Source organism: Onychostruthus taczanowskii, unplaced genomic scaffold, assembly GCF_017590055.1.
Source record: "Onychostruthus taczanowskii isolate IOZ18803 unplaced genomic scaffold, ASM1759005v1 scaffold97, whole genome shotgun sequence".
NCBI classification, from domain to species: Eukaryota; Metazoa; Chordata; class Aves; order Passeriformes; family Passeridae; genus Onychostruthus; species Onychostruthus taczanowskii.
In genome coordinates, this window is record NW_024507768.1 from 1,834,505 (window position 1) to 1,859,767 (window position 25,263).

At 50.1% G+C, this 25,263-nt stretch overlaps 2 protein-coding genes across 4 annotated transcripts; both read left to right on the forward strand.

Moving 5' to 3' along the window:
* Positions 1–913: 913 nt before the first annotated feature.
* NUDT3 (nudix hydrolase 3) lies at positions 914–24,169 on the forward strand. 3 transcript variants are annotated; one of them, XM_041426978.1, is made up of 5 exons: positions 917–1,283; positions 12,172–12,282; positions 20,125–20,169; positions 20,762–20,846; positions 21,674–24,169. In XM_041426978.1, exons 1-5 carry the CDS (start codon positions 1,185–1,187, stop codon positions 21,841–21,843), a joined length of 510 nt encoding a protein of 169 aa, XP_041282912.1. In that variant the 5' UTR covers positions 917–1,184; the 3' UTR covers positions 21,844–24,169. The 3 variants fall into 3 exon arrangements, with proteins under 3 accessions (XP_041282913.1, XP_041282912.1, XP_041282914.1); XM_041426980.1 differs by lacking the exon at positions 917–1,283 and adding an exon at positions 1,470–2,628; XM_041426979.1 differs by lacking the exon at positions 20,125–20,169 and having other exon boundaries at positions 914–1,283.
* On the forward strand, positions 21,865–24,169 carry LOC121347931. The gene is made up of 2 exons (XM_041426977.1): positions 21,865–22,003; positions 22,637–24,169. The coding sequence occupies exons 1-2, from the start codon at positions 21,949–21,951 to the stop codon at positions 23,185–23,187; spliced, it is 606 nt and encodes a 201-aa protein (XP_041282911.1). The 5' UTR covers positions 21,865–21,948; the 3' UTR covers positions 23,188–24,169.
* Positions 24,170–25,263: the final 1,094 nt, after the last annotated feature.

The window sequence follows — 25,263 nt, forward strand, 5'->3', positions numbered from 1 at the left end:
CAGGTTCTGGAGAAGGAACTCTCCAAGTTTAGGGGGTGTGGAGGTGAGTCCTGGAGGAATGCAGGAGCGTTTCCCATCTGCCCGGGGCCATGCTGCTTTCCGGCTGGGCTGGAGCTGAGCTGTTCTGCAGGTGGAAAACTCAGCCGTGCCGGCCGGTGTCCCTGAGATCGGGACACCGTGGGCGGCTCCGCGTGTCCTGCGCCCTGCGCTGTCACCGGGGCTGTCACTTGTGGGGGACCGAGGGCGGGGGGCGTGTGGCGCAGTGGCCGCCGCCCACCGCCAGGTGTCGCCAGGCAGCCGGTGACTAATCGTTAACGGGCCCGGGATGGCCGCGGTGTCACCGCCGGGGGGAGCGGACACTTGGCAACCGACGCGCGGTCACTGACCGGGGCAGCGGACACACGGACACCGACCCGCGGTGTCACCGGCAGGGGAATGGACACCCAGCCGGCTGTCACCAGAGGGGGAATGGACACCGACCCGCAGTGTCAGGGCGGGGGATGGACACACACACACACACGGAATGTCACCGGGGAGGGGACACGGCCCCGCGGTGTCACGGGGGGGGGTGGGGACTGCGCGGCGCCTGCAGCGCCCCCGCGCGGCGCAGGGCGGGCGCTGCTGTCCCCGCGGAGCCGCTGTCACAGCGGGGCCACGTGCGCGCGGCCGGCCCGGCCCCTGCGCCGTTCGCGTAAAGGCCGAGCGCCCGCCGCCGCCGCTCTACGCCGCCCCTCGTATTCCCGAACGCGGCATGCGCCAGTGGCGCAGAGCGCGCGAGCCGGAGCGGGGGCGTGGCGGCGCCGCCAGCGAGGGGGGAGCGATTCTGGAAGCCGCGCTGCGCACTTCGCGTAGCGGGCGAGCCGTGAGCCCGCGGGGGCAGCACCGCCTCCCCGCCCGGCGGCGCTACGCCGTTTGCGTAGCGAGCCCCAAGATGGCGGCGCGGTCGTCGTCGGCGGTGGCCGGAGCGCGGGCGGTGGCGGCGGCGCGGCCGGGAGCGAGGGCAGGGGTGAGGCGGGCGAAGGGAGGCAGCGCGTAGCGAGACCCACGTAAGCGAGACCCAGAGAGAGACTGTCGCGGGCAGGCGGTTCCCCCGCGCCCCCCCGTCCTTCTCCGCCCGGTGGGTCCCGCCCGCCCCCGCCCTCCGGGCCGCGCGTCCTCCGGCCCCGCCGCCCCCGGAGCGGAGGATGATGAAGCTCAAGTCCAACCAGACGCGCACCTACGACGGGGACGGCTACAAGAAGCGGGCGGCCTGCCTGTGTTTCCGCAGCGAGAGCGAGGAGGAGGTGAGGGGCGAGGCCGGCCCGGGACCCCCGAGCCGCCGGGGGTGGGGGGACTCGGTCCCAGCGGGGTTTTATTTTTAATAGGCGTCATTCAGCGTCGCTGGGAGAGTTGGTGCTTCCCACTGGGTTACTGCTGTCCGCCGGAGCCGGGGAGATGCCCGGTGGGCGGCGGGACAGGCTGAGGGGAGCGCGGGAGGGGGTTTGGCAGTGCGGGCACCGACCACGCTGGCAGAACTTCAGTCCAGCACATCACATGAGATGGGAGAGGAAACCTGACCTTGGATTTATAAAAAGAAACTGGGATAAAAGGGGACTGATGGAGTGCCAGAAGTTGCTGTCCAGAGAGTTTGGGAGGAAGTGGGAATTAAAGGTGGATTGGTTGTTTTGAGAGCGGCCGCGTTGCTAAGGGGCTGCATTGTCCGGGAAGTTACGGTGAGAAACTTCGCTCCGATGGGCGATTTTACTCGAATCTTTGTTGACACCTCCTGAAGGTGGGCTCGGGGTGCTCAGAGCAGCGAGGCTGCAGGTCTGCCTTTGCTGCTGCTGGAGTCAGGCGTACACACTCCACTGCATTTGCTGTGCCCGAGTGGCTGTGCTAAAGTCTTTGTTCTCCTGATTATCATATTTGTAGCTACAGGAAATCGGAAGGGAATGCAGACAGTTCACTGGAGGAAAGGCAATTAGCATGCATCCAGTTATTATTTAACGTGAAGGAGACTGCACAAGCCCTTTGTAACTGTGCTGGCGTGATGAGGAGTGTCAGCATTTCAGCAGAAATGGCCTGAAATGACAGCAGTGTGTCTGGTGCAGCGCTCAGTGTAACTGATCCTTCCCACGGACTTCCAGGAAATTTATGGACTGACCATGAAGAAGACCATCATTGTTCTGTGTGGTGATGCTGGGGGTGCTCAGCATGGAGGGGTGAGGGCGTTGGAGCGCCCTGATGAATCGTTCACAATTAGTGGGGCAATTTGCAGGCTCTTCTCCAGAGGTGGAGGTTTGGCCGTGTGTGACTGCAGGGTGGCTTAGGGTAGAAAAGGACTTTTAACAGGTGCCTGAGGCAATCAGCATGTGACTGGTTGTGAGTTTTATTTTAACACACCTCGGTCTGCTGTGTTGCACAGGCTCCAGCTGATCCTTCCAGCCCGTGGGAGCTGGTGACAGAGCCCTCGTGGTGCTGGGGACACCGAGGTGTGTTAATGACAGGGGTCAGAGCCCTCACGGTGCTGGGACACCAGGCTGTGTGGCAGTGTCACAGTGCTGACCCAGGAGGTCCAAGGAGGAAAGTGAACTCGTTCCCGAGGCACGCTGGCGTGGGATGGATGCTTCCAGCAGGCTCAGCTGTCAGGTTGGTGTAAGGCTGAGATTTAAAACCACTTTTGTGTCACTTGTGTCTCTGCTGTGGTCTCCACCTACAGTGGATTGAATTTAAACTCCTTCAGGCTCTAGTTTCTAGGTGAGAGCTGGAGTAGAACGATCTGTTTCTGGTTTCAGGCCGGGTTTGAGGGAGCTGGCTCCCTGTGCTGGGTCATTCCCAGGGCTCTGTGAGCTCTGGGGAGGTTTTTGTGAGCAGGGCAGTGCAGGCTCTGGGTGAGCTCCTGTTGTCCCTGTGGTCGCTGTTGGTGGCCCGGTCCCTGAGCTCGCAGTGACAGCTGGCAGTGGCTCTGCTGCCCTGGGACAGCTCAGGAGGGAGCAGTGGCTGCTGTGGAAGGGCTGCACTCCGGGCTGGGGTGGTTTCCCGGGATGTGCTGTGGGTGAGGATGAGGCAGGGAGGGACAGGTCTGATCTCAGAGCCTCTGAAGGGCTGTGTGTGGTACCTGTGGGTTGAACCCTGAGCTGAAGCTGCATGCTCTGTTCCCACCTGTTACAGCCCTGGTGTGGAAGGGGGCTTGTCACAAATACATCGGGAAAGTTCTTAGCCAGTCCCACAGAATTAACCCCACTGGGATGGACTCTGTGCCCAGATCCTCAACTTGGCCTTGGCCAAAAGGTGTTGAAGTTAAACTTGTGTCAATGAGTGAAATCAGCAAGCAGGACACCTTATTAATTTTCCTTTCTAATGACTTCTTGGGAAATAATTCTCATTTGTTGGCTTTTAAATAAACTTTGAGAGAAGCTGACTGGTGTCCACTCACTGCAACTTGCACTTTTTTAATAGCAAGGAAGTTATTACCTGTACACATTTAAGTACAGAATATAAAATGGCTGTGAAAGATTTCTGGTTTGCTCTTGGACAATAATACTTTTTCATGTTACTGACGTATTTTATTATTGATTGCTTCTATTTAAGTGGAAATGGAGATCTCTTTAAAAGGTCTCTCCAGGGAGGGGAGAAAGAGCCAGAGCCAAAGTATGTACATTAAAGAGCTATTAAAAGCTTAGTGTTTGAAAAGAAGAGAGAAGAAAAGAAGCATGTTTTGATAAATAAATTAAACTTTCTATATTAAAGTTGGATTTTTCCTATGACTGGCTGTTTCTCATTACTGTTACTTTTAAGTGCTTAAGAAATAGTAGAACTTTGGTCTTGCCTTTTTTCTTCATTTCCTGTTATGAATTTAAAAAATCCAATTTTTTTTCTTGTTTTTAACCGCTCATTAGTTCTTGAATTAAAACAGTTTGTCAATGGACAAGAGGAAATAAGTGAATTTTGTTTACTCTTACAGAGGAGGCTACTTTCTTCTGTTTAGGTGTTTCCCCCTGACTCTTCAGTTCACTGATATATTTTTCATTGAAATCTTTGCAATCCCTGGAGACTGATAAAACACCATGTCCTTGGTTTGGTGTTACATTTGCAAATAAAGAGTCTTAACAGAAAAATACTTTGTTCTTTTTTAGTTTTTGAGTGATTTATTTTTTCCTTATGCTGCTGGAAGTCGCACATTGTCTCTGCATTGCATTTGGAGGCCTCTACTTTGGGCATGAAAAAAGCTCTGGAACGTTTTTGGAAGACCAAGCATTGGCTGAAAAGATGCCTTTGTTACATATTCCTTTAAAAAGCAGCACAGGGAGAATTCATTTCAACGTGAATCTCAAATGGAGAAAAAAAAATTTACATTTTTTTGGGCATTGTGGAAACCCCCCAAATTGTGTGTGGCTTCCCAAACCACGATCCACATCCTTGGGCAACAGGGAGAGCTGGGGCAGCAACGGGATTCATTCAGAGTGGGAACACACTTCAAAGGACCTTCCAGCAGCCAGAACTTTGCTATTCCCATCTTTTCACATGGACTCAACTCCTGGAATATTTGCAGAACTGTGGAAGGAGAGTGAAGGGAGAGCTCCCAAATCCTGTGGTACCTCTGCAGTCACTTCGTTGCTTGGGGCGTCCCTGCCCCTCAGCATTGCCACCAGGGTGTTATTTTTACATAACACACGTTTTTTGGTGGTTTTTTTTGTGTGTGGACCAGCTGTTCCATGAGGAAACATCCCAGAAAATGCCTCTCCTGGCCCACAGCTGGAGCCCTGCTCCGGTGGGGTTTGTCAGGATAAAGAGGCACCACTGGGCCGTGGGTCTGCGCTGGGGCAGCAGCGGGTTTCAACATGCCCGCATTGTAGCTGTGAAAGGACAAGCTGCTCGTTAACCACGGGCGTTTTTAAAGACTTTTTTTTTTCTTTTTCTTTTTTTTTTTTTTTTGAGAAAACCAATCGGGAAGAATCTTTTCTGAGCAGTGAATGAGGCCTGAATGGAGCTGGGGGAAGAGAGGCTTCACCCAGGGGCCGGTGCCCTGGCACGCGCTGAGCCTCGGTGGTCACGGTGGTCACGGGGAGAGCTGGGCCGGGTGGCCCCTGGGAAAGCCATTGGAATGCAAACCAACCTTTTTTCTTTTCCTTCTGGCCTCTCCCGGGTTTTACTCCAGCTGTGATGTAACACAGCAGAGCTGGGATTGGAACCCAATGTGTGGCGGGGATCACGAGGTGCTCCTGGGCTGTCCCCTGTGCCTTGGCTCCAGCTAAAACCACTCCGAGTGCTTCGGTGCTGGGATGTAAGTGAGCCCAGCATCATATGATCATCCTGCTTTCTGTGGAATACAGCCTCAGAATCCCTGTTCTGGTGGCTGGGCTTGGCTGTGTGCTCCCATCTGCTGTATAAAAGGGTTGAGCTTGAACCCGAGTGAAGTTCTCCTGGTCTGTTGCTAACCTGTTACCACATCTCCAGGGGGACAAGGGCCAGCTTGGTGTGTGTCTTTTTCTTGTCTGTGCCTCTCCTGTCCCTCTCAGCCCTGCAGATTGTGTAGAATCTGTAGTTTGTATTCTCCAAGAGCAGGAGCATGGATAAACCTCTGCAAAACCTGGCTTTCATCTTAAAAAGTGTTTTGCCTTCCCACAAAAGCAGCTGTCACTAAACAGTTTTACAAGCAATTCCTTGGTCTCTTGTACTTTTCCAGACAACAAAAGAATGAAAATTGTTAAATTTTCACTTCATTTACTGGAAGCTCGGCGAGCTGTTGTGAAACTGAAGAACTGAGTCAGTTTTGTTCTGCTGCAACTCAGGGAAAAGTGATGACTATGGAAAGAGGGTGTGCTCCACCCTGGATCTGAAAGAAGGACCCAACAGTGGTCGCTGTGTGTGTTCTCTGCAGAACACTGCTTTGGAATTTCTTCCACCTCAGATCCATTTAGTGCTTGACTAGGAGCTGCTTTTTCTCCTCACTCCATGTGTTCTGTACCCCCTCTTTTTTTAAAAAAGCCTTCACGCCCAGTTGCCTGACTTGGTTCATCTCAGCACCTAGGAGCTGTTTTTCCTACCTTTTTCTCCTCACTCCGTGTGTTCTGTACCCCCTCTTTTTTAAAAAAAGCCTCACACCCAGTTGCCTGACTTGGTTCATCTCAGCACCCTTCAGATAAACTTCTGCAGTGTGGAGACAGGTACCAGCATTTGGGGGTGCACCCAGCAGGGACTGCTGCCAGGGGACCTTATCTTTCCATGGATGGTCTCTGACAATCTGGAAAAAACAACTCTTTCCCTTCTTAATAAAAAAAAAACCAAAAAAAAACCCCAACCGTGTGCATGGACTTCTAAGTTCTTTTAAAATAAGGAGAGTTGTCCTGGTTTGCTTGCATAGAGCAAAATTAGCAAACTCAGTTCTACCTTACAAATAGCAAACATCCACGTGGGAGTGCTGTAGGTGACATCCAGTGGTTGGGAAACAGGGCCTCTCTTTAAACTTGTTCTTTTTCAACCCAGCTGAAGGACTGACTGCACAGAGCAAAGATCTCTCAAATTCTGTGTGTGTTTGTTTCAGAATTCCTATCTCTGCCACTGGATATGGCACACTGACTCTTTGTTCTCAGAAATTTCACATTAACCTGTGAAATTCGGAGGGGTACGATTACCTGCTGGGTAGATTTTTGTCAGATGTTTCAGGGGTTACTTCTCCTCCTGCAGGTGACATAGACTGATGCTGTGTGTAGAATTAACTACTTCTATTTGAGCAGCTTCCCAAGAGTTTGTGCATGCTGTATGTCCTGAATAGGGTGGTTAATCAGAACAGCGTGCAGCTGCTGACAGCTCTGTAAAAAGCCCAAATACCTCTTCATTGCTTTTTTTCCTCCCTTACTGAAAAAAGCACTTTACAAGCCAGCCTTTATCCTGGAAAAGGTGCGCCTGGACAAGTTGTGTAAGCACTGAGTGGTCACCAAACTGGTTTTGACAGGCAGAAATAGACTCTGGGGTTTGGGGTCTCTCTCTGGGAGTGCCCCTTATCAGCCCTCGGCTTCTGAAAGCAGCGGCTGCCGCTGCAGGCGGTTCAGCTGCTCCTGAAGCATGGGAAGGCACGTTGCAGATAATTTCTGTGCTTATCTAAACCATAATTTCGCTGGAGGGGGAGGACTTGGGGTTGTGTTCCTCCCTGGTAGAAGCAGTGGCTCTGAAGTCGCAGGAGCGCTGCAGTAGCAGAAACAGGACCTGTGGAGTTCTGGAGCCAGAGCAGCAGCGCGGTACGCGGTGATTTATTATTGTTATTCTAACCAGCAGCCTAAAAACCAACAGAATCTGCTGTATTTTTTCCTCTCTGGTTATAGGACTGTAGGTGCGATCCAAGCACTTGAAATGACTTGAACTCCTTCCAGTTCACCTCTTGCTCCCACTCCAAAACTTGTGCTTTACTTTTGTCAAGTTCCCTAGTGCGCGTCCTGCCGTGAATTTCCCACCTCCAGCTTCTGGATCCCCACGTTGGCAGTTAAATCCCATTATCCCACTGAGCCTGGTGCAGGTGCCTGTGCAAAAATAACACTCCTCTAAGGAAACATATCCTGTTGAGGAGCTGGAATGCTCCTGGCAGGACAGGCTGTTATGGCAGGGAGGGATTTCTGGTGAGAGTGTGTGTTGTGGTCCCAGCTGCTGACCCTGGCAGGTGCAGGGCTGGCTGTAGCCCTGCTGACCGCCGGCTGGATTCACTCCTACCATGTGCGAGCTCCAGAACGTGCCTGGAATAGCAAGAGGGTGGGAGAAGCCCTCCCGCGAGCCCTGGCGTGCACCCTGGGGCAAACTGCCTTTGCATTTTGGCAAAACACGTGATTTGGTGGGGAGTCATCGAGGCTGTGTTGCTGCCAGGGAAATGAGATTAATTTTGCACAGCTTTGGTGACAGCAGTGTCCCTCTTCTCCCCCTGCTCCTCCAGTTCTCACCCCTTGCTGGTCGTAGGGCTTAAAGGTGATTTGGTGTGATCAAATGGACATCTCACTTTTGTCAGGTAGAAAAGCATTACAGGACTGATATTTGGGGATTGGGAGAATTTTGTTAATTTTGAGTGAAGCACCCAAGGTGTTTGTTATGCTGGACGCAGCACCAGCTCTGGGATCTGCCTGGCCATGGGGCACATGGGAGCACAGCTCAGCTCCCGAGAACACACTCATTTTAAACTGAAACTTTGAAACAAAGGCAGATTGAACAGCAAAAGCCTTGCAGTCAGCCATCTTCTCCTCTCAGCTCCTGCAGCCTCTGCGGCAGCAGAGTTTCCTTGCAGGCTGTGCTCTGATAAATGATGCTGGAGCGGGAAATGAGGTACAATGCCGGGAGGTTTGTGCTTCAATCTCTGTGCAAACGATGTGATTTATAGCTTAATGTTGATACAAAGCACGACAGTATTGATGGAAAGCATGTCAATATTGAGGGAAAGCCTGAAAATATTGAGGGGAAGCTTGTAAGGCAGTGCAGAGGCTGTGTCAGGAGCCAGCAACTATGGATCAGCTCCTGGCAGCAGGAGGCTGCTGGGCCAGACCCTGGGTTTAACATCTTGCCTGCTGCTCCCTGTGCTGGCTGCCAGCTCGCCGGGCCCCGGCTGGCACAGGTGGGTGGCACTGGCTTTTCCTGGAAGTCTGGAAGGTTCTCAGCCCATTTCCTACTCATGCTGTGACCCAGCTCCTTGCAGGGATGTGGCCCTTTCTGTCTGCTGGAATGCTGCTGTGGAGCCTCTTTCGAGGAATCGTGTTCCTTATGGTGGAGCCGCTCTTGTTTTATTTATGGGTGGTGGATATTGTTTGAATCTACCATAGCGTGGAACAACCTGGGAATCTCTGCTCCTCTGTTCCACAAATGGGGAGTTAATTCTCTGCCTGATCCTGGTCGCCCAGTTCTTGCTTTGCAGAGCCCCATTATTGCTGTGAAAAGAAGACAGAAAAACCTCTCCACGTGGATACAGCAGGTTTGTGTCAGTTGTTTTAAAGTCAGCTTTGTGTATGGGGGGTGCCCAGGTTTATCCCAGGGACAAACTCTTTACCCCTTTTCCCATGGAGCTCCTTATTCCATGTTGCTGTCTGGGCAGCCTTAGATGTCTTGGTGTGTTTCCTGTCTCCTCCAGGCAGGGTTAGTACTGCTCAGGTTTGTTTGGGTTTGTTTGTTGTGTGCAGCTTTGAAGGTTCTTGCCATGAGGCTCTGCTTCGAGCCCCTGCTGCACACTTCAAACTTGGCTTATTTTTCTAAACTTTCCCTTTTGTGGGGGATTGTGTGGGAGAGTTTCAGCAGGGCCACCTCCTGCCTTGCCAGAGAGGCTTGCGTTGCTCATTTCCCTGCTTTGAAATGACATAATTGTCTTTGAAATCCTGGAAAACACAACTTGGCCATGTGACATGTTACCTGCAAATGCTTTTCCAAAAAGTCTGCAGGACGTGGCTCCAAAATCCAACTCCAAAATTCCTGGCAGGCCAAGAGTCTCAGTAGCCATTTTAAACACAGTTGCTTGGCAAGGATAAAATGGAAATGTCTGACCTTCCTACGTGTTCTAGCCTGATTTAAAAACATAACTAAATTTTGGTTTATTTTTTGATGGCTGTTTAGATTAAATTAACCACTTTAGAATGTATTAAAATAAAAGTTATTTATGTAATAAAGAAGTTAATGTGCTAAAAAGCCAGCTGTACCCTGCACTGGTCTACTGGAAGGTGGTAGGGAATGGAATGAGATGGGCTTCAAGGTCCCTTCCAACCCAAACCTTTTTGGGGTTTGGATGATGACAGCTTTTTCCTTGATCCCTCTGAATGCATTGCATGTATCGGGATCCAGGGCTGGTGTTGGAAGTGTGGGGTTTTTTCCAACACAGCAATGTCTCCCCCTCCTTTGGAACTCAGCCCCTTTGTCTTGGGAGAGCTCATTGGTAGCAATATCCTGTTTGAAGTTGTTTTAAAAGAATGACCTTGTAGGGCTTGTTTCCTGCAGTCTCTTGATGGGATTTCCTTTTTATTAAACAGGAAATAGTCTGATTACATAAAAGTGTGAGAATGACAGGTTTTTCCTTCCCAGCAAGGGTTGTTCATGTTAATTCTATTCAGAAAATGCTCAACTGCCAGAGCAGCTGAAGTTAATTTACTTTGCCTCAAACCATTGTTTGCACCCAGAAGTTCCTCCTGGTGTGTTGCTGAGGCATTGTCTCAGCCTGAGCAGGTTTCCTGGAGCAGCCTGTGTCCAGGGTTCCGTAGCAGATCCTTGTTCTCACGCCTGGAAAGGTGGCAGGAGTTCAGGGCTGTGAGATGTGCTGTGCTGAGTTTCAAAGATCTGGTTCTTTGGAGGTTTTTTAATATTTTTCTTCCTTTTTTTCCCCTCGAGCTGGAGGTCTGAATTACAATGGGAAGTGGCAGAGCTGGTGCTTCCCTACCTGGCAGCAAAGGTGCACTTGAAATGGCTGTTCCTGCTCTTTTATCTTTGTCCTCAGAATCACCAGCTGACCTGGAGTCAGGAATTTGAGCCCAGACTCTTTTGGATGATGAGTGGGGATGGACAAGAAGTCGAGTACTGTGCTAGGAAGAGGCACAGTGGCAAAGTGAGGTGGCTGGGGAGCCTGGCTGGGACTGGCTGCTGTCCCAAGGGCCCTGAGGATGAATGAAGTTTACATTCCCTATTTAGGCATGGCTTTCTGGTGGAGTTTTACATGGACTGGATGCCTGGAGGAAAGGAATTCTGCCTTCCTCTTGGAGAGGGCCAAACATTTGGGATGACACTGTAAAGCACACGCTGTTCTGTCACAACCTGGCCAGAGGATGGGGCAGGCACCATCCCACTTGGAACTGGGGAACTGAGGTGGCTCATGCAGCTTCATTTGTTTCCAATATGAGATTGGTCAGAGAATTTTCAAGATAAACCAACTGAAAAATCCTGGAAATCTTGTGCTTGTTTTTGTTTTGGAAGTTTAATTTGAGTTCTGTAGGTAGATTCCTTTGGGTAATTAGTGCAAATCTTTTCATATCCTACTGGCAAATCACTGTTTCCCCAGTAAAGCCTGGGATTTCAGTGTCTCTGCAGTGTAACTCCCAAATGTCTGACACTGTTACAGCTGGCCTGGAACCTAATTGGACTGGTATGTTGGAAAGTTTCTGGAGCAAGTCGCTTTGGCTCTGAGCTTTGTGCCCGTGAAATGATGAAGTACAGCAGGATGACTCTCATGAACGAGCTTTGTTTAGAGAGCTGGACAACAGTATTGGTGTTGTTTTAAGTTTCCATCTCTGCTCATGGGTGTATTGCAAGTAGATTTAATAAGCACAGCGTCTCGCTGTTCTTTGGGACAGTCTGTAGCCAGCTGAGAGTGTTACTTAGAGTTTGTCTTGCTGAGAGGTGGCAGATCAGAACCTGAACTTCTACAGAGCAGAATTACCCTGGAATAAAACATACTGTTTCAAGAAAACCTGCCACAAAGCCTGTGTATGGTAAATCCCTCCTGGGAAGAGGGTTGAACCTCTTTTCTCATTCACAAAAGTCTGTCCTTCCGTGCAGCCCTTTCCTAGGGGATTTTAAGTTTAATAGGTTTAATATAGGCTTTTATTTTGCTTATACCTCATTAAACAACCTCCTCTAAACCAAAAGCAGCCAAATTGTGGCTCCAGAGCTGAATCCTCAGTGCCTGCTGCAAAAGAAGTGGCAAACAGTGGGGCTGAGAATCTGTGTTCAGACAATTGCACACTAATAGTGCAGTGGGAGTTCCTGGATGAGTATGTGTTGTTGGTGACAGAACTGCAGGGACAGGCAAGGCCAAAGGCAGCAGGAGAATTAAATCGAGGTACTTCTGCAAAGGGTGGAGGTGCTGAGCAGCGTCTGTGCAGTTGTGTTGTTACCTGGGGTGTGTCCCAAGCTGCGAGAACTCCGCAGTGAACTCCCTGTGGGTGATGCTGTGCCCAGTGCTAGCCAGCGTTTTGGTGTGCAAGGACAGTTTCTCCTGCAGTGCATCAGAGCAGGGAGAGGCAGTGGCTGAGGTGACACAGAGCGTGGGAGTGCCTCGGTGTCACTGCTGCTGGAATTTCCACGGCTGTGTGGATGGGGCTGAGGGAGAAGCGAGCAGCGGCAAGGCCCTGCCTTGGGTGGGTCGTGCCCGGGGGTGCGTGAGGCGCAAAGACAATCTCTTCCCTTCAGCTGGGCTCTGAAGGGGAGCGCTGGGGGTGTCCCATCAGCTGTCTCTGCCCTCCACAGGTGCTGCTGGTGAGCAGTAGTCGCCATCCAGACCGATGGATTGTCCCCGGGGGTGGCATGGAGCCCGAGGAGGAGCCCGGCGTGGCCGCCGTGCGCGAGGTCTGTGAGGAGGTGAGTGCCTTCACCCTGCCCTGTTAGCCCGGGTTCTCTGCGTTTGTTTTCATCGCTCTTCCTTCTTCTCCTTGAGGTGGAGAGGCAGACAGGGTCACTGGTGATATCCCCATCCCACGTGGGAGGAAAATGGAGTCCTAAATAACAGAACATGGGAATGTAATTAAACCTCTCAGCTGGAATGAGCTTGTCCTTGCCTGATACCTTTAACTGAAAATAAAGTTCAGCTCTAGTCAGTTCAGTGTATATATAGTCTATGCTTCATTTTCTCTGTAAGAGAGCTTCAGAATTCAGCTGTGCCTTTGTGGACCTGTCTAGTACTTGGGTAGAAGGTGGAAATAAATCCCTAGGAACCACTAAAAGCAATCAAAATATAGGGACCTAGGTATGTTTTTGGTTTAGAATACATAGTGAGGTTTATGTGAATAAATGAAATTTGCCATAAGTTACCAGCAGCAGTTCCTAAAGTGTGCATGGATTGGTTGGTTTATTTTCTCTTTTTTGCTTGAAGCTCTTTCAGGAAGGAGATCAAAAAGCAGATCAAACACAGATCAATGGGCTGTAGGGAGAAGGCACATTTTTCTCTTAAAGCTGCTGGAAGAACAATTTTTGTCTTCTTAAGAAGTGTAAAGGCAGTAAATAGCAGTTGACTGCAGTGTATGTACAACATGTCTTTAGAATTTGCTTCTGAATATTAACCAATTGGGGAGATGCTTAGGTTCAGAAATGACTGCATGATTATAGATGGAAGGGCCAAGTAGGTTCACAGTTACATAAGGCAGGATTAAAAATGCTTTTGAGAGGGTTGTAAATCTTTGGGCTCTGTGCAGAACAGAAAGCAAGAGCTAATTGATGGCACCTGGGAGGAAGCTTCTCCTGTAGGTGCTTTTTTGAATTGTCTGGTATATGCAGGTTTTTTCCTGAATTATTTGGAAGTACGTGCTGCTGTCTAACAAAACTGAATATTCAGACTGTTGGACTAACCAAACGTGGCAGATCTCGAATTGCATGTTTCTCTTTGGATGTTTTTATAATCTAGCAGTTTATCAGAAAGAGATTATACAGTCAAAGTTTATTTTTTTAAGTGTCTTTAGGTCCCTCTAATACTGAGAATTGCTGCTTGCAAATTTTATTTCCAGCTTGTAACCCAGCTCCTGCTTTTCCAGTAACTCGGCAACCTTTCAACTGCCTTACAAGCCAAAGTGAGTGTAACCAGAACAATAGAAATATTTTTAGCTGCAGACTCCTGCTTTTCAGCCCAAGCATTATTAATAATGAGGCGATTTGATACAGAAGCCCAGGGTTCATTCAAGAGGTGCAGAGTTTGCCTCTCAACCCTTAAAATAAATGTGCAGGGGCACTCCCTGCGCGGGCAGCGGCGCCCTGGGAGAGCCGCGCTCTTTCCATGACAGCGCTGCCTGGAAGGGAGCCCTGGCACAGCTCCGGCCGTGCAGGAACTGGTTTGGGCTGGCTGAGATAATCCTGCTCCTCGGCTGGTGTTCCCTGCTCACGTGGAGCCCTGCCCGCTGCCAGTGTAACTCAAGCCCTGGCAGCCTGGCAGGGGTGAGCTCTGCCCAGCGAGGCACCTCTGCCCGGCTGCTCCCAGCACGGAACGGCAGCAGCTTGGAGCACCAGGAGCAGCAGGGAATCACCTGGGCACCCCGGCTCACCTGGGCACCCCTGGCTCACCCCTGGCTCACCTGGGCACCCCCGGCTCACCTGGGCACCCCCGGCTCACCCCCGGCTCACCCCCGGCTCACCCCCGGCTCACCTGGGCACCCCCAGCTCACCTGGGCACCCCTGGCTCACCTGGGCACCCCTGGCTCACCCCTGGCTCACCTGGGCACCCCTGGCTCACCTGGGCACCCCTGGCTCACCCCCGGCTCACCTGGGCACCCCTGGCTCATCTGGGCCCCACCGGCTCCCCCCCATCTCCCCTGGGCACCCCTGGCTCATCTGGGCACCCCTGGCTCATCTGGGCACCCCTGGCTCACCCCCAGCTCATCTGGGCACCCCTGGCTCACCCCCGGCTCACCTGGGCACCCCTGGCTCACCTGGGCACCCCCGGCTCCCCTGGGCACCCCTGGCTCACCCCTGGCTCACCTGGGCACCCCCAGCTCATCTGGGCACCCCTGGCTCACCCCTAGCTCACCTGGGCACCCCCAGCTCACCTGGGCACCCCCGGCTCACCTGGGCACCCCTGGCTCACCTGGGCACCCCCGGCTCACCTGGGCACCCCTGGCTCACCTGGCTCACCCCCAGCTCACCTGGGCACCCCCGGCTCACCTGGGCACCCCTGGCTCACCTGGGCACCCCCGGCTCACCTGGGCACCCCCAGCCTTGGGCGGTGCAGGTGGAGGAGCTGACACGGAGCTGTCTGACATGAGCACCCTGCAGCTGCCAGTGGTGCTGGCAGAGCTTCAGGGGTGTGAGGCCTTCCCCATTTGTGCTGCTGCTGAGGGGCTGCACACAGAATTACCCCCACATCCCCAGCCTCGAGCTCTTTGCTGGGTGCAGGGGGGATGTTGTTGGAGCACAGCAGGAGTGTTGGGGAAGACAGGAGCACCCAGCTGGGAGGCCTTGCTCTCCCTTCCACGTCAATCCAGGTGTTCTGGGGTCATTTGGAGCTGAGGCTGGTTTCTGAGTAGGTTTGAGCTCTTTGCTTCTCTCCTGGGACAGCCATTCATGGGGACACAGGTTAGCTGAGCAGTTCCAGTTTGAGGCTCAAAGTGGGAGAGGGAAAATCCAGTTTCGCCCATGGCAATGAGCAGTGCTGCTCAAAGCCGTGGGAGAAATGTGTGGGATTTCTGTCCTTGACTTTGGTGTGCCTTTTCCAATTTTTAATAAGAGCTGGTTGGAAGAGCTGTAAGAATTTGTGACCCTTCCTGTTGCTTGTGGCTTTTGAGGATGACAGTAGACTGTATCTTCCCAATTCATTCTCTTTTGCATGGTGTGCATTTTTTTTCCAAAACATGCTTCCCTAAATGAACATTTTAACTTCTGCATTCACTGTTTTAATTTTACTGTGTACGTGTTTGGGTTTATCCATGTTATTGCAGAAATAATTGTCATCTAAAGTTACCTAACTTTTCCCTCTTTCTGTTCCAAAAATGAAATGTTGATTCTGAGTGAAGGCTGTGATCCCTCTGTCCCAGTTTGAGTTCAAGTCCTTGTCCTAGTTTGAGGTGGTCCTTATCTCTATTAGTCTGTACCAGCACAAGTATTAAAGTAGACAGGTACCAACACTTGTCATGCTCCCTGTTGTCTGCATGAAATTGGAAGTGACTGGAGTTGTTGGGCATTGTTTGTGCAGAGTGACAGCAGACACACAGCACTCTGGGTCAGAGCAGCCTCTTCAGAAGAAACCTCTTATTTTTGACAGGTTGCTGAAAAGGGCTGCAGTCAGTTTTACAGAGCTGGGGACTCCACGTGTGTTCTAAAGTTCACCTTGTGGAAGGTGTGTGCCCTTTTTAAACAGGTCGTGGTGCTCATGGAGTGTGTTCTTTGCTTAGGAATAAGGGGTTTTTATGGGTGTGAGCAACTGGTGAACATCATGGTTTAGAAATAGATGCCTTTAACTTATTATAGAGCCACTTTGAAAAAAACACACTCATCTGTGACACTCAGCACCAGTTCCTTTTTCACTTAGAGCATTCTTTACATCCTGACCTTTAAATACTTAGGAAATGTCAAATTTTAAAACACTGCAGGAGTGTTGGTTGTTCTTTCTTCATGGGAGTCAAAAGCCAGATAATCTGTGCTTGATCTGTGATCAAACAGGCAATTGGTGCCAATATCAAGAATAGTCCATCACGGCAGTACTTTGATCTAGTTGCTGGAACTTTTTTTTCCCTCTTCTAAACATGCTTTATAGATAATCTTTCCTGTTTCGTGTATTTTGTTAGTGATTTAGGACACAGATATTGATATCTTTCAGTGCTAAAGTAGGAAGATTTTTTTTTTAAGTACTGCAGGGCCCACAGATAAATGATGAGATGATGGCCTTTGAACCCTTCCTCGTTGGTCATAACCAGTGCAAGTGGTGGCTCAAAGTCACTGTCCCTTACTCTGTGTACTCACACTTCACAAAAACAACTGCAGTGTCTGAAAGTTCTTCATTCTGGTATGGAATTTCATTTCTATTTCATTTCATTTCACAAGTGTAGAAGCAAATAAAGGTGTCATGCAGTACCAAATTAGATGAATGAGTCTGGCCCTCTCTGAGATGGCCGAGTTTGCCCAGCTGGCCTGGAATCAGCATCTTCCAAACGTGTCCACAGCCCTCCTGGGTGGGATTTGCACCTTCAGTAGTGCATGTCTTAGAGCAAAGATTTGGGTGTTCCACCACAGTTCTCTTGCCCAGCAGTAATCTGTAGTAGATTCAGGCTTTGAGCCTAATAGAGCAAAGTAAAATAGCTGAAATTCCAACCCACATTTTCCTTAGCTCAGATGGAAGGAAATAAAAGCTGTCCCGAGGAACAGATGGTGTTGCTGCAGGCTGCTTTTTGCATCTGACCCCAACTTATTTTCAGCTTTGAAACCTGAACCTTCTGTTCTTGGATGGCTTCAGTAATTTTTCTTTATTAAAACAAGTTGTTCCATGAGCAGCAGAACTAGTAAAGCTTCATTTCCTCCAGGTTTTTGTTCCTTGTCCTGAGCTCCCAGCCCACCCCTCTGGGTGCACTGGGGGTTTGGGGTGTGTGCTGGGCAGGCAGCTGGCTCTGGCAGTGCCTGTGGCTGATGTGCTCTTGCCAGAGCTGCCTTTTCCTCCTCCCCTGAACCCTGGACACTGATTCAGATCAGCAGAGCAGGAAAAAAGCTCATTTTGCCAGCTCAGTGTGTCCTCTTGTACCTGAATGTGCCTTTCCCAGGGAATCCTGCAGTGTGATTGCCTTGCTTTGTTTCCATACCTGCAGCTGGAACAGTTGGTGCTGGTGCTCTCCTACCCCTGCTGATGGGTTCAGGAGCATCCTCCTGGGATCTTCCTGGGATTTTCCACGTACTTGGAGGATTGGAGCACTTGCAGTGCTTAAAGTGGCACAAAATCAATTGTGCTGCCTCTGCCTCACTCACAGGTCTGGCCCAGGAGGGCCATTAATTTACTATCAAGGAGAAAATTCCTGAGTCATCTGCTGCAAATTAAGATTCAGACCCTGCTGCAATCCTGGGTGAGCCTGGGACTGTGCTTTAACTCTTCAAGAAAATTTTCTTGCCCATATAAAAGGAGAAGATGGGGAGCTTGCCCAGAGAGGAGCCTGGCAGTTCCCTTGCTGGTTACCAAGCTTGACTTGTTAGTGATAGCAGCTGTAGGTTATTTTCTCAGGTGTCTTGGGCAACTTCTATGTTGGAAATTTGTGTGAGACTGTGAATTCCACTTTCGTGTTTGTTTGTTCCATTCTCCAGTGACAACTCTCCTGTTGGTGTGGGAATTTAGTGCTCTGTCAAAAACAGGGGCATGACAATCCTGTTGGTGTTGGGTGTCCTGTATGTTGTCTTTAAAATCCACCTGGAAAACGGGTTGAGAGAGGCCTTGGCCCCCAGGATCAGTGGCTGATGTGTTTTGCAGGCTTTAGTAAGAACTTGCTTAAAAATGAAATCAGCCCAATGTTTTTTTTGAACCAAACCATTCTTTTATGTCGCCTTTTATGCACATGAGAAGTTTGTGTGTGAAGCAAAGCTTAGAGCTTTCTCCAGTTGTGTGATGATAATTCAACATGATTTTTCTACGAGACGCGTTTGTGCTGGCATCATTTTTTGTGCCTTTTTGAGCAAATAAGACCAGGCAGGACAGAGCAGGAGGATCCTGGTTTGCAGGCAGCGTTATTTCCATCATCTCTCTTTACCAGCGCAGAAGGAAGGGCTCCTCACCTCCCTCTGCTACTTACTAGAGCTGGGATAAACTGCCTGGGAGGCTGCTTGAGCAGAATTCATCCTTCGTCTCCAGGTTGGCCAGTTGCCTGGAGATAAATTTATTTCTAGTCAGACTTGAGAGTTCACTAAACCATCACAACAAAATCCCTGGCTTCTGATTCAGTGCCTACAGGTAAGGAGAGCAGAAATTCAACAACCTTTTTCAGGAACCAGTGAAGCGTTGGCTTAAGACAGTTATTTTCCAGAAATATTTGATTATGCTTCACCTTTTAATGCATTCATGTCCCTATGCTGTGAAGGTGGAAGCCTCCAGTTCCTCCCTGTGTTTCTGCTGCCTGTTGAACACGGCTGAGCTAAAAATAAATCCCAGTGCTGAAGGAGTTCCTTGAGGGAAATGCATTTGAAGCATTTACATTCCAGATGCCTTGGGAGAGGGCTGAGGGCAGGTCAGCAGGGTTGGCAGAGGAGGTGGAATCGCTCACCCGCAAAGGTCAGCGGGCACCGACCTGCATGGAATTGCTGCTCCTCCACGGAGCTGCTGCTCGCTCCAGAAATAGCCCCAGAGTCACAGGCAGTGAGGCACCTCTGGGCCGAGCAGGATGTCACAAGTGCTGGTGAGACAATAAAGCTTGTGTCCAAAAATGAAATAGGAGATTCAGTTGATTCACTTCCTAGAAGCGGAGCGCCTTACCAAAAAGATTTCTAGATTTTTTAGTGAGGGAGCTCCAAAGCCTTTGCTCCTGGGGCAGTTCCACATCAGCAGCCATTGGTAGCAGGAGTGAGGTGTTCTCTGGCTGGATTCTCTGGTACCTGTTCATGCACTAGGCTGGAACTTAACCAGGAAAATTGTCTCATTAAAGAAAGTTCTTCCTTTCTGACAGCACGAGACTCTGCGGCACCTGGTCAGTAGGACAGAGAATTTGTCTTATCATTAATGTGACTCAAACATCTTTATTTTTTTTTTTTTTCAAAAAAAGAAGCCTGGCATAATCATATCTCTGTATCTCATCTGCAAGAGGCACAATTTCCCTGGCTGTTCATGGGATGTGTTCCAGCTGCTGGAGACGGAGCTGACTCTACCTCCCAGTTGTGGCTGGGTCGTGTGCCAGGCTGTGTGGGTTGGTTCAGACCTGTTAAATCATGGAGCAAGATCTCATCTTGTCTGTAGCACTTGAGTTCCAACCATTTACAGTCATAAAACAGAGGGAATATAAAGCAAGGGCAGGAGAGTGGGCTGGGATTTTGCACAGAGAGCTGAGGAGGGTGGGGAGGGAGCCAGCAGAGAGGTGCCAAAAGGGACACCAAATGTGATGGAGTGGTACATCCTCGGTAGTATTCAGACAAAACTGTTGCTTAGATCTCTTGATTTGTGCTTCTGCTTGATTCAAGAGCTTTATTTCAGTGTGCATCTGCCCTTTGTGTTATATCCAAACCTCTCTGGTTCCTGCTGCCAGGGCCACATCACAGCATTTTGTGTTTATATTAGCTTGTTTCAGGTGTGTGCAGGACACCCCTGAAATACCTGGGAGCTGTCACATCACTCTTGGAGTGTAGGTGAATGTTTTACACATACTTTATTTCCTTAAACTCTGATTTTGAAGGGGTAAAACTGCCAAACCCCAAAGCCAATGTTCCCCTTGCTCAGGCTGTAATAACCTGCAGAGGAGATTCTGGTCACGAGGACTGTATTGGTATGCAAGGAGTAACTCCTCAAATATTTCGTCTTCCTCCAGATTGAATTCAAAATTGTTTGAATGTAGGAAAACAAGAGAAAAAAACCCTGGGAATGCTTGGACATTGAGCACTCAGGATACATTTCTGTTTTTTGCCTTGTGACTGTGCTGGTTTAAGACAAGCAGAATTTTAGAGCGTTTGCTTCCTGTCCTAAAGGAACTGGTCCTGCACAACAAGTAGGAAACACGTACTGAGCTGTTGTTAAAGCATGTTTCTTTTCTCTTTGAACTTTCCTAGGCTGGAGTGAAAGGGACGTTAGGAAGATTAGTGGGAATTTTTGAGGTAAGTTTCAGACATGGACGCTGTGAAATTTTGTTGCAAAAAATCATCTTGGAGTAACAATGGCTCTGCAGGGTTGTGGAGTGAGCCTCACTGGTAAATAAAAACACAATTCTGATCTTTGCAATGGGCACTTCAGTGAAATCACTGGTGATAACTGGTGGGGCTGAATATTCTTAGTGCTGCCAAAAGCAGGGGAGTGGGGTCCCCCCTTCATCTGTAGCACTCACAGCCACACCTGGCAGTTGGCAGATACTGGACACAGCTCTTCTTGCTGTTGTTCTGGCACTGACTCCTTCAAACTCACGTGAAATAGGTCAAAACCTTCAAGAACTAATTTATAGAGCACATCAGTCCACAAACCACTGCTCCACAGATCATGAACTACAATTTTGGGTATCCGTGTCTGTCAGCACTTTCAGACCTCTCTGATTTAAAACACAGCCGTTTTTAGTAGCTAAGAATGAGTTGTGCTGTGGGAGGAGCTGCACCCAAGGTGGGCAGTTTGCATCTTGCAGCAGCCCAGTGCCCTCCTGCCTAGAAAGGTGTGTTGTTGCTGTTGGTTGGTTGTTACTCTGTCCCCTTTGCCTTCCAGAACCGGGACAGGAAGCACAGGACTTATGTTTACGTACTCATCGTCACCGAAGTGTTGGAGGACTGGGAGGACTCTGTCAATATTGGTAAGCTTGGTGCATGCTGCATTAACTGATGGGAACAAGCCACAGGTCAGCTCAGCACCCTCTGGGACCTGGAGTCTGTGTGAGTGTCACTGGGACCTGGAGTCTGTGAGAGTGTCACTGGGACCCTGGAGTCTGTGTGAGTGTCACTGGGACCCTGGAGTCTGTGCGAGTGTCATTGGGAAAAGTTGCAGTGATGTGTCCTTTGGTTGCCTGGGAAAAAAAAAAATTGTGGTGAAATTGATGATTTGTCACCTCTGTGGCCCAGGAGAAGCCAACTGAGTGTCCAGCTGCCTCTGCAGCAATCTTGTGTTTAATTCTTGCACTGGATGGTACCAAGCAAAGATGAAGAACTGTCCTGTTTGAGACTAGAGGAAATACATGTGAGCAGTATTGGGTTAATCATTCCCTGTTACCTTTGAAACCTTTGTGTTTAAATTGGATTCCCGAGTGGAAATGAACCTGTTGTTGCCACAAGGTTTGTGACTGCACTGCAGCAAATGGAACATGACTCCCTTCAGGCTCTTTATGGAAAGAGTAAGAACTGAGAGCTGTCCACAGGAAACTGAAATCCGCTTGCAAACTGATGGAAATTGGGTGGTGCTTGGTGTGTGTGTTGTGAGTTATCATAAAGTGAGCATCAGGCTTGAATAGAAGTTGCAGAAATAGTAAAACAACGTTTTTTTTAATTAAGAAATGTGAGACAGGGGATGTACTGCCCTAAACTGTCCCTGGGGATGGGAGCTGTCAGTGTGGGGCTGGAGGGGGAGGCCCTTGAGGTCAGAGAACACCACTCTGTTGCATCTACTGATTTCTCTCTTTGCCCCCAGGAAGGAAAAGGGAATGGTTTAAGATAGAGGATGCCATAAAAGTTCTGCAGTATCATAAACCAGTGCAGGCCTCGTATTTTGAGACCTTGAGGCAAGGCTGTCTGGCCAACAACGGCACCCCGGTGATGACCACGCCGTACTCCGAGAGCTCCGTGTCCGACATCAGATGACTGACAGATGAGTGACGAGTCCCTGCGAGAGCAATTCCCTAAAGCAGACTGAGACCTGGATTTCCCTCCCCTCCCCGTTTCCATGCCTCCTCCCTCACACCAGGCATGGGCAGCCGCCTGGGGCAGAGCAAGTGTTCAGAGTGCTGCGATTTAGTGCAAGGTGGGATGATTTTTTTGTTGTTGTTGTTGGCTTTTTTTTGCTTTTTTTTTTTTTTTTTTTTTTTTTTTTTTTGGATCTGTATTTTGTAAAATACATTTGGTGCATGAAGTGCCCCTTTCCCGGTACTCCGCTCCACGGCCTGGAGGCTGCCAGCCCCGCATCTGCCTTGTGCTCTGAAGTGTCCCGAGTGTCCCCTTCGTGTCACCCCAGCCAGAGCCACTTTTCTTTTTTTTTTTTTTTTTTTTTTTTTTTTTTTTTAATTAAAAGACTTCCAATGTGAGATCAGCTCTTCAAGTCTTAGTCTGTACTGTAAGGTGCTGCTCAGGCCCGTGTGGGGATTACTCGCAGCACATCTGTATAAACTTTTTTTTAGATGGAGGATCTAACATTTTAATTTTGCGGGAGTTTTTTTTTTTAATCCTGGTCTGCTTCTGAAAAGAAGGGTTCATAATTAATCTGTTTGCCTTTTGTTCTGTTTTTTAAAAACACACATTCTGTGGCAGTGCTAGTGGCTGGGCCAGTTTACTCCCCATGCAGTATCTCCCGATTTAGTGCAGTGACACTAGAAGTTGAGGGCAGAGTTCGGATCACCTGCAGACATCCTTGCAGACATCCCTGCGGCTTTTCCGGCAGCTTCCACCAACATTTCTGCGTTTCCATCCGAGGGAAACGGCGCGGAGCCGATCTGGAGCCGCTGGCCAAAACCAAACGGCCTCAGCAACGCTGCGACAGCGCCCGGGTCGCGCCGGCTGCGGTGGGAATCGGGGATGCGGGGGTGGGTCGGACGGACAGACTGCAGCGAGGCTCACCAGCGCTGTCCCCCGCTCCCGCTGCGTCCCGCTCGTGTCTCTCCTGTCCACATGCCTTACGCCGTGCTCAACTGGACGCTTGGGGTTTGTGCTGAGCATCGGGCCGCGCTCGCCGAGCGTCGCTGCCGCGCTCGGAGAACCGCGCGCGCGTCCCTGAGGAGAAGCCTCCGGGGGGGGGGGGAAAATTCAGGTGTTGAGTCTCTTGTCCTGTGGTTCTGCAGCACTTCCGGCCGCACCGTGGAGCGTGCTCGAAGTGTGCCCTCTGTGAAAGGTACAGCTGCCTCCTGCAGGCAGCATTCCCGGGGGAGCGGCGCGGGAGAACTCCCCGATGCGCTGGCACACTTCACTTGGGGGTTTGTTGTTTTATTGCTGTAAGTTTCATGCTGTCTTGATTTGCCAACAGTGTTGTCTAGTTGGGAAATAAAATGGGAAGGGTTGGGGTTGGGGTTGGGGGGGTGGGTTGGGACAGGTACAAGTTTTGGGAGGGGCATTAATTAATCCCTGGCTTGGGACAAGAAGTGGTTGCTGAGTTCAGTAACTTCTCCTTTGTCAGAGCAGAGCCAAGATGTGAAATTAAATCTGCAGTACTTTTTTTTTTTTCCTTTTTTTTCCTGCTCTTTATTTAACAAAAAATATTCTAATAAACACTCACTGTTCTGGAGTTTTCTCTCTTCCTGAGAAGCGCTTACAATATGAAAATCTGATAGAAATATCCATGGAGCCTGGGACAAGGGGGAATGGTATCCTTGCTGGTTTGGCAAGAAGCTGTTCATTTTAAGATCCTTTTCTGTTCCTTTCCTTGTTCTCCCTGCTTTCATCGGTGTGGAGTAGCAAGGCCAAAAGCAGTGCCAGTGATCGCTGACATGGAAAACCACGCGTAAGGAACAGCCCATTATTCAAGGAGTAGCTCAAACCCAAGCGTCTGGAATTGAGCCCAAATTACACCAGTTCAGCTCACTTCAACTTAGAGACGAATGTACAATCCTTTCTCACTATGTGCTGGTCAGCCTGAACCAAACTCTCAAAAGGGCTTGAATATTCTATCTGGAAGTGTCCAAGAAATTCCCAGAGTCGCTGTCCCCGTGCCCTGCGAGGCACCTGACACAGCCATCTACTGCCTTCAACGAGTCTTGGTCTCTACTGTACAGATTAGTATGTTGGAAATGCTTTGCAACAAAACAGCTGGTACTCCTGAAAGAGTAACTGCAGTTTTAATATCAGCAGCATGCACACTTTTGTTTTTAAACTAAAAATGTTTTTACAGGGCTGTTAAACTGACAATTTAGGGTAGAATATTGTTAATGACTTGCTAATGGCTTATTTGTTTGGGTCAGAAAAAATAAATTGTGCCAAGAAAGTGTTTTAATGTGGCATGGATTGATGCTGTTACCACGGAGTGGCTGATGTTACAAGGCATAACATGCCTTGGAAATGGCTCCTGGGGCAGGAATAACCTTGATGCAAGAGATGCAGATTCAGACCAGGCCTGAGCCCTGTGCTCCCTGAACCTCTCCCTGCACCACACAATCCTCATCTTCCTCAGCATCTGAGGTTCTCTCTAGAGCCTGTACGGCTGCACCCCCAGCAGCTGGAGTGGTTTTATCTAAACTGGTGTTAATTGGTTTGGGACTGAGCGTCGCCCTGTCTGTGAGAGGCCCAGGGGAGCTGTGGGAGGGTGGCTCTGGTTCTGCAGCCCTGACAGTGCTGCTCAGAATCACTGCTGGGGCCACTGAGTCCCAGGGGCTGAGCCTGGGGCTCCCAGCTGTGCTGAAACTGGTGCTGTTCCAAGCTGGTGGTGTTGGATAGTGGGATGATCTTACCTCAGCTGGCCTGACCCTTATGTGAGGTGTCACTCTGTGTCTCAGCATCCCCTGGGAGCAGTTCTCAGCTGGCTCTCAGCCCGGCTGTGCTCTCTGGGCACTGCTGGGAGCTGGCTACGACAGAGGGTGTCCCCAGACAGCCAACGAGGTGCAGCAGCCGTCTGGTCCCCCCTCCTGGCAGGTCCTGAATGCTGGTTTGGGGTGTGAGGTGAGGAGGGGCTGCTGCTCTTCATCACCCAGCTGATGGAAGGGGGCAGAGCCTGAGGGGGGTCCCTCACCCATGGGTGCTGGGGAGGCAGCACCCAAACCTGCTGCTGTCTGCCCTGGTGCTGGGGGGAAGGTGGGAGCTGGGTTTGGGGCTGGAAGGAGCAGCAGTATCAGCACTGCCACCAGCTCTGTTCCTGTGTAGGTGGATGCTGTGAGCTCTTCCCTACTCTCCTGTGGAGCACTGAGGCAGCTCGTTCAGCCTGAGCTGGAATGTGCCTTAAAGCAAACTCTGTAAAGGGAAAAATGAAAAGGGGTTGGAATCTGCAAGTGTTGCTTTTTTCCTTTGTGTGGCCACAAAGTATTCAGTGGCTAAAAATGTGGGTAGGGAATGTCAGGAATCCTCAGTTCCCTTCCCGGATCCAGC